Source organism: Stegastes partitus, unplaced genomic scaffold (genome assembly GCF_000690725.1).
Source record: "Stegastes partitus isolate 25-593 unplaced genomic scaffold, Stegastes_partitus-1.0.2 Scaffold160, whole genome shotgun sequence".
Classification (NCBI taxonomy): domain Eukaryota; kingdom Metazoa; phylum Chordata; class Actinopteri; family Pomacentridae; genus Stegastes; species Stegastes partitus.
In genome coordinates, this window is record NW_007577891.1 from 195730 (window position 1) to 204350 (window position 8621).

The following is an 8621-nucleotide window of genomic DNA, read 5'->3' on the forward strand; positions in this document are numbered from 1 at the left end:
GATTTTTCCTCTGCTTTAAACCAATCAAAAGCCAGCTTTAAGACAGACTGTTGCACAAATGCAGCAATTACGTCTTATAGGTTCGCTGAGGTTAACGTGATTTTTAACACAAGTCAAAACATGGAAATCATCCCATTTGTTTTCTGTCTGCAACCATATAAACAGAATGAATCTTCAGAAACTAGTTTTTGGGAGGAGAGTATCTTCAGTAGCTTCAATGCAACACAATAAAATCATCAACATGGACTCAAAAGTGTAATAAAACCTAATGGTAGCATCCATTTTTACCCTGGAAGTTTTACATGGCAACAGTTTTGCTCTACAAAACTCACTCTTTTGTTTATAACGATCTCATAATCCACGAAACTGCCACACACATGGACAAAAAAATACAAAAAATTAGCTAAACTTGCACACACAGACTCAATCACCAGGTCAGTGAATGCATCATTTCCTATGCAGCAGATCACTACGCGTCTCCATCATGGTCTCACTTTGTTGGCAGCAGCTAATTGAAGATATGTGGAATCTTTCATCGTTTTATACCCTAAAGACCCCCATAAATCTGAGCCGGCTGACCTCTGCGCCTCTGTCTTGGGCCCTGAGAAGGAGCTGACGGAGGAGGCCGAGGTTCAGGTTTCCGGGCTAAATTAAACTCTGCCACCTCCTCAGCACAGCGGAGTCTGTGTGACCCGCGATAAATCTCTGTGTCTCCACTAACTAGACACATACAGGCCAACAGAAGAAGATTAAACTCTCCCTCGCTACAGATTTCCATGTCTCCTCCTACTATAACTTTTTTCCGGTCTCTGTCTGTGGAAGTTCTATATACGGATCACAGCAGGAGCATCAACGCAGCTTAAACGCAGTCTAAACCAGAGGATCACAGCTTAAGAAACAAGCAGCTGCAGCATGTACGACATCCACGCGCGCATCCAGTTTTCCTTCACACATAATCGCTCCAAACAGGTTTGTTTGTGTGTGTGAGCACCTTGACTGAAGCCTGCTGCCGGGACAAGAGCAACTGCTGCTAAACCCATTGTATCAACTGTCTCTGTTACGTAACTGGAGAATTTATGGCAGCGGCAACAGGCTGCGTTCACACACAGCGCGACAGATCCGTTACCTGGCAGGCAGGAGATGATAGAGACGTACAGGCAGCGGAGTTCAGAGAGGAACCACAGAAGAAGAGATTTCTCGTCATGTTAAATTATGGGGCAGTGAACGTGCCAGGTGAAGGTTACAGTAGGTGTTGCTTGTCTGTAAATCTGAGCAACTCGGAGGAAGTAAATAATAGAGGTGTAGCTTGAGAAATGATTCAGCCTCATAGTTTCATGTCAGCAGTCCTTCCCTGCTTGATAAATGTCTTTCAGATGCCATTCTTCCATTTGGTACCATTGGCTTTCTATTAGAAAACTTTCAACCCCAACCCGACGCAACTCCGCTATCTTCGTTTTAACATCATCAACACACGACTTTGAAAAGCTCGTCCAGACTGAAGGAAGCCCTTATAAAACTGTTTTCATTGGCTGAGTACACAGAAGGTTACAAACTGGTCCAGGGGTCCAGGAGGTCAGCTGGTCTGGGATCAGAGCCTCTGGATGTGATGACTGAGATATTTCTGGTCTGAATGGAAATGGCTTGATGATGCACAACATGTATGTATCTACAGCATAAGATGAGAGAATTCATGTAGATGTCATACTGTACCAAATATCAACTAAAATTAACACTAAGAAATACAATATGACCACCAGAAGACACAAAGCGGTCATAAACAGACATGGATGACATCAAACACATGCAAAATAACCACAAAGGGACATAAAATAAGATTCAAATTATCGTATTATATATATATACAACATGTGATGTTGATCATTTCAGTGGTGGGTTATGATGGTGGAACCAGATCCGTCCATCATCTCTACACCTTAATCCTCACTAGGGTCATGGGGGGCTGGAGTCTATCCCAGCTGACTCAGGGTGAAGGCAGGGGACACCTGGACAGGTAACCAGTCTATCACAGGGCTACACTTAGAGACAGATAACCAAGCACACTCACATTCACACCTACGGACAATTTAGAATCACCAATTAACCTCAACATGTTTTTGGACTGTGTGGGAGGAAGCCGGAGAACCCGGAGAGAACCCACGCTGCACGGGGAGAACATGGAGACTCCACACAGAAAGATCCCGGGTGTCCTCATCAGGACGCGAACTGGCGACCTTCTTGCTGTGAGGCAATGGTGCTAACCACACATACGTAATTTTTTTTAAAAAGCTCTATTTCTAGCACAATAATGCATTTAGTCATGTGTGGAGCTGGATTATTATTTCTAGTCTAAGAAACATATTGTACCATCAGCTTAAATAGCTTCTAACACATCTGCCTGCAGAGATAATATTTGGTACAGTATGACATCTACATGAATTCTCTCATCTTAGACCTGGTACAGACGTTATGCTGTAGATACATACATGTTAAACATCATCAAACCATTTCCATTTGACCTAAGAGATAAAAAGGCAAAATTCAGGATTCGACTTCATCTTACATCCTAAACTTTTGCACCAGCCTACAAAGCTGGCAAACAATTTCATTCCTTGCACATCCTCATCATAACACAGCGACCAGATGCTGCAGCGCCGCGACCTTTGGCACGCAGCTCTGCGCTTTATGCCAATGAGGAACAATGGCTGGTATTTTTAATGCCGTGTAGCCTCCTGGGATGATTTTAAACCCACAGGAAAGAATGAAGATGGCTGCTCTCTGCCCACCACTCAGAGTTCAGTATTACAGTAACCGTGATTCCAGAGCACCTGTTCCTACCAGACGGGAAGAGTTGGCTTTTAAACATGAGTCACGGTGAGGAACTTTGTCGGTCGGTGGTTAGTGCCGGTAGGTAAAACGTACGACTGGGGAGGGAGATGGAAGAAAACAGGATTGGTTTTTCAGCTGTTGCCATAGAAAATATCCTCCTACCTGCATCATGTCAGCATGACAAGTGGAGTCTATTTCTGTATGAACAATATGCGCGTATGCAGGATATTAATTTCTTCTGCATTCAAATCTAAAATACACAAAGTGTTAATTAGACAGAGGGCACATCTACCAAAGAAAAATCAAGTTTTACATTCTGACAAACTGTACATCTGCCCGCCAGCTTTCAGGAGAAGGTAGGAGGAAATCAACACCTACCCAAGTCCACCTCGTTAATTTAAACAAACCACCCACTGTGTAATTCCAGCCCCGCACACAACACCGCGAGGCTTCCAACCCCCAGGAGCTCTCAGCTGTGGACAGATTTAGCACAGCAGTGGCACACTGGAGCAGCCGAGCGGAATAAGTGGACCTTGTTGAAATCCACCAGAAAGCAAACATTATGTAAGTCTGTGGGCTCTGATTGACGGGTGGCATCCGGATCTATCAAGAAAGAAATGCGGCCACTGCAGGAGGCTTTCATACAGTCGCCAAAGAACGGTGAAGAATTCACACGCACGCACATTATGTAACGTTATCTGTATGATCAGTACGTTTCTGTGACCAGACAAAGACTGAATCAGAATCACAACAGTAGAAATAGAAGATTAAAAATATAAACCTTTTAAAACATTCTGGACTTAACCCTCCCGTTATCTTTGGAGTCAATTTGACCGCATTCAATGTTTAACGTCTCTAAATAAGTGTCATTTTTTTTTTGTCTTATTTAAAGGGCTATTTAAACATAAACTTGGGTAACGATTTTAATTATGATAACTTTCTGGAGGCTTAAATTGCTGGGATCAATTTGAAGGTAATAGGAGGATTAATGAAGCAAAAACTGTTGCTTCACTTCCGTTAAAATAATAAAACTGATTTATCTACTGTGTCTTAGTGATGCTGGTTACTGCAGGAAAAACTGTAAAAGTTCGGATTCAACTCTTTGCAACAATTAAACCAGATTAAATATGACTGAATGATTGTCAAACTAAAACTGAAGGTCCTTCACGGAGGTGTTTTCACCTGCAAGAGCATTAATAATAAAGTTTATGTAAAAGTATTGACATAGTTTCCCAATTACAGCTTTTAATTTTATGCTAATAATCGGGAAAAAGGGATTTCAATCCAATTTTACCTTGAATAAATGTCATTTTCCCCCCTATGCTTATCATTTTAACCTTCAGTTCACGTTGTCCATGCATTTTTGAATGGCTGCTTTACATGCTCTGCACTGACTCAGACAAAAATATACTTGATGTGTTCGATTAGCTCCACATGACACAGCTCTCTCCAGGAAACTTCTTGGTAATTATTTGGAAATTACATAAAATGCAGAGTTCAAGAACCTAATAACAGCCTTGAAGAGACTGCATTAAATCTAACAGTAAAGTGCATAAAGTTTCGTATTAGTGGAAGATAACTGCTTCATTATTTCCTGAGTATTTCTAGTAGTGATGTACACAGCAAACTCTATCCCTGCATTCCTAATCGCATACCTTTTCTTTTCCTATCACGACGTACCACAGCTGCCCTGACAAACTACGTACTAATACAACAGTTATTGCAGTCATGCCAGCAGTTCTTTCAGGCTGCACAAACACTGCAGTGATAAACGCTAACGGCAGCACGCTAACATGCGCCAAATGGGAAGTGACCTGCTGACCTTTAGCAGGTGTAATGTTCATCATGGTCACCATTTCAGTTTAGTACGCTAGCATGCTAACACTTGCTAATTATTCTAAGTGCAGCTGAGACTGGAAACGTCAGAATTCTTTTGTTCTCTAAACATTTTGAGAAAGTTCTGCAAAGATCCAGTTATGTTTTCAGCAGGAAGTTGTCTTTGAGTTCCGAGAACGTTCCTTGTAAATGCAGGAAGCTGCATTGACGACATTCTTCCTTTCATATCATGTAACTTTGTGGTAATGTTTCATGGAAGAACGTTTTATAATGTGTTCTCTCAACAACATTCGCAAAACATCCCCAGAGTATTGAAGGTAAAAATGTTCTTCCTTTTCTTAATATGTAATATTACAGGAATGTTTTAATCAAAAACATTGCTGATAACATCTTCAAAGCATTGCTTGAATGTTGGTTTAAGAACATTCTTCATTTGTTATCATGCAACCTGCCAACATCCTCCAAACATCTCTGAATGTCTCAGTTAAAACGTTTGACCTCATAGGAACATTATTAGAACACAGAAATATTCTTTCCTTTGAGATTAAAACGTTTAAACATTATTAGAGATTGTGGGAGCGTTCCCTGCTAACTGCCATTAGTTCGTAGGTATCTGCTCATAGATCAACGTTTTGGACAAGTTACACTTTTGCCGGATGATGGAACGAGAATAAAGTCTGGGGACCAACAAAGTTAAGATTCACAGTTTGTTAGGGTTACTGGATATGTGAAGAGTTTCATCTGTGGTTAGTGCTGCAGGACAACTTAGGAAATGTTTGCATGAAACTGAATGACAACTCATCCAGTGTTAGACCCAAAGACTACGGTTTAGATCACAGATTTCATGAATGTGTGCATCAGATTTCATGGCGGTCCATCCAGTTGTTATAAATATACGTCAATAAAAGCCAAAAACTTGAAGCGGCTGCTGAAGCAACAGGTAAAATCAGGACATTATGATCCGCCTTCTGGGCAACACAAACATCTGATTACATTCAATAGTTATTTTAGTCTGTTTGAAAGTGTTGGACCAGCAGGTTGGCCAATGCTGTTGTGCTGCTAGTGTGGCTAAAGATAAGGGGCAAGGAACACATTAGTCGCAGTTTCAGTAAAATTGGAAAAAAATACATATCTTTGTAGAGACTTTTAATGTTTCTATACAAACAGAATTCCATCTGTGCAGTCTCGTCTTGTCCACCTTGGATTTTTAACTAATACAGAGCTGCTCACTTAATGTCACACTGCTTTATAGAATATTCCGTCTATAATCATAAAATATCAAAGTCTTGAATCTTTTCCTGTATAACCTCCAGTAAAACAGCCTGTTTATTGTCATAGAATAACATCATAATCCTGGTTTTTGTCACAACGAAATTCCCTGTAATTGATTCCAGGAATGACTTTTTCCCGTTTAAAGTCACGGTCAGCCGTTTGTTACGGCTCACGAGCAAATTATCACACCCTGATCAGCCGCAGAAGACAATGTGTTGGTTTGTTTGTCAATTAGCTGTTCACCTGAGATCTGCTTCACTGAGTTATTCTCACACTGTCTGACAATAATTTGGGAACATCAAAGATGATCGCATGTCGTCACTCATAACTGAACCGCTCAGCTCGTTAATCATGAGAAGTTAATCCTCTGATTAAAGGAAATAACTTTTATTGATGTGGTGGCTTTTCGTACCAACAAAGGTTCAAAAATTTCACTGAAGCAAAACCACAAAATCTGTTTATTGATGGTAAGTAGAAAGTAGGCCGTTTTAATGTTTGGCCTTTTTTCATGTTTATACACGTTCTTCTAGTTTATTATTAAGTCTTGTTTTCTTTCCTTAAATACTTTATTTCCCAAATACATGCCAATATATGCTGATATAGGTCATGTAGATCTGGCTGGTCTAGCTTTCACACCCAAACTCGCCGCCATCTTGAAACCCATTTACTGGAACATCCCGGATATAGTCATAATTCCATCCTGGACTGAGGGTATAACAATAAACAGGCAGCACTGTAGATGGTTTTAAGGGTCCGCTGTGATGTACAGAGACCACCAGTGTATTCCCTCTGCATGCTGTCAGCCCATTTTGATAGCTCTCATCCTGAAAACTCTCTTAACCCTCCGCCTCCAACTCTCAGATTCTCCTAACTCCTCAACTTGTCCATGCGGAGGACCGATTTAGCGTGGACCCGGTCACCTGATCCCTCTTTCCACCAACCAGAGCTCGATGGCCCAACACAGCGTCACACAGGCATGCCAGGCCTGCACTGTGAACCCCCACCGGCAGCAAACAGACGCACATATACACACACTGTCACTCAGGTTTGGTTGGTATGTCTTGTGTTGCCTCACCCTGCGGGCTATATAACCGACACACTTCTTTTTTTTTTTTTTCCCTACTTCCACCCTTTAAACGGATGTAACAGATTTTTCATCCACTGCGACAGATTGGAGTCTCCTTGACAACACACAAACTCAGTTACATCATCGCTCTGACATCCATAGAGAGGTTTCCGGATAGATCGATCGATAGATAGATAGATAGTCAACCGCATGGGTACGGCATTTTAAATTTAGCTCCAGACAGATCATCCCAGCTGTCCTCCTCTTTCTGACTGCAAACTCATTCACTCCGCCTGCAGTATCAATAACATGCAGGATCAGGAGCCTAATGGCCCTCGACCAACTGAATTACAGCATTTGATTATCTGATTACCTTTTGCTTCCTCTTCTCTCTACCAATCAGGACAAGGAGCAGGGAGCTGGGCATAACCACAGCTTCCTCTATTAAATTTCCAAACAAATGCAGCAAAAATCTAATAACCTGGTGTGTTTCCTTCGTGCTGTTTTATTATTCAGACTTCCAGCCACGCACATGTGACACAGGCCCATTTGCAGCGTCATCACAATTTCTACCCCACCTGTAGACAACCCCAAGTGTTCCCCCTTCCTTACCTGTCTGGTCTTTTTCCCCCCAAAAAAACAATAGCGTTAAATGTATTGATCCAACCGGAAGATGATCCCAATGACCGATTCCAAGCAAAGCTGCTATGTGAGTGTGCGGCTGCCAGTCATGGCTTGGTCACTGGACGCTCCCTGCTCGGCGGCGGCACACTTTAACACACAAATACACAAGCTGGGGTTTGTGTGTCTGTGTGTGTGTGTGTGTGTGTGTGTGTGCTGGAGGGGTTGTGGCGGTGGAATGGGGTTAGGAGGGAATCTGAGGCTGGTGACGAGGGGGGGACGAGAGGAGGGCAGGTGGGGTTCAGCTGGAAGGGAACGAAAGGGGCAAATTTAGAGCGGAGTAAAGTGTTCGTCAACAGTGACAGGGCAGAGCTGGAGAGAGGGCGGCCGAGCTCAGACCTGCTCCGACAGGTGCTTCTCCTCGTTGGCAATGTTCGGTCCAAACCGACCTGGTAGAGAGCTGATCTTTAGCCACAAAGATGTGTCACAGAAATGACGAAAACGTGGCTGAGGTGTCGCGGCCGGAGGCTCGATGACCTAACTTCCATCCAAGAGCTGGAGACAGGTGCCAGGAAACCTGTCACTGGTGCCAGTCAGTCGTCCACGGATACATGAGACCCAGAGAGAGAGAGACAGACGGACGGACAGACAGACAGACGGACAGACGGCGAGAGCTGAATGCACAACCCTAAGAACAGAGAACTTCTCCACACAATCAAGCATTTACCGATCAGCACTGATTACAGAGGAAATGCAGGAGATATGCCCCCTTCAATATTTACAACATGTGCATTTCCCCCCAGCGTCAAATCATAAAATACACAAATAAATGTACAGTCGTCCTCTAATGTGTTCTTACCCTTCCATTAAAGAAAAGGCAAAATTCACAATAGCTAGTGAATAGCTAGCTAAAGTAATAATAAATAAAACATTTGCTAAATTATAATTTAGTGAAATAAGACACTGATTTTGAATTGTGGGTGAAAAGAATAATTAAAAA

The 8621-nt window shown here is 42.4% G+C and overlaps 1 protein-coding gene across 1 annotated transcript in view; it reads right to left on the minus strand.

The window, feature by feature from the left end:
- myot (myotilin) overlaps positions 1 to 8621 on the minus strand; it is a 41012-nt gene that overhangs the window by 27543 nt on the left and 4848 nt on the right. Inside the window, exon 3 of the mRNA XM_008279488.1 lies at positions 8021 to 8086. Within this exon, the coding sequence (XP_008277710.1) occupies positions 8021 to 8086 (66 nt within the window). The remainder of the gene's footprint in view (positions 1 to 8020; positions 8087 to 8621) is intronic.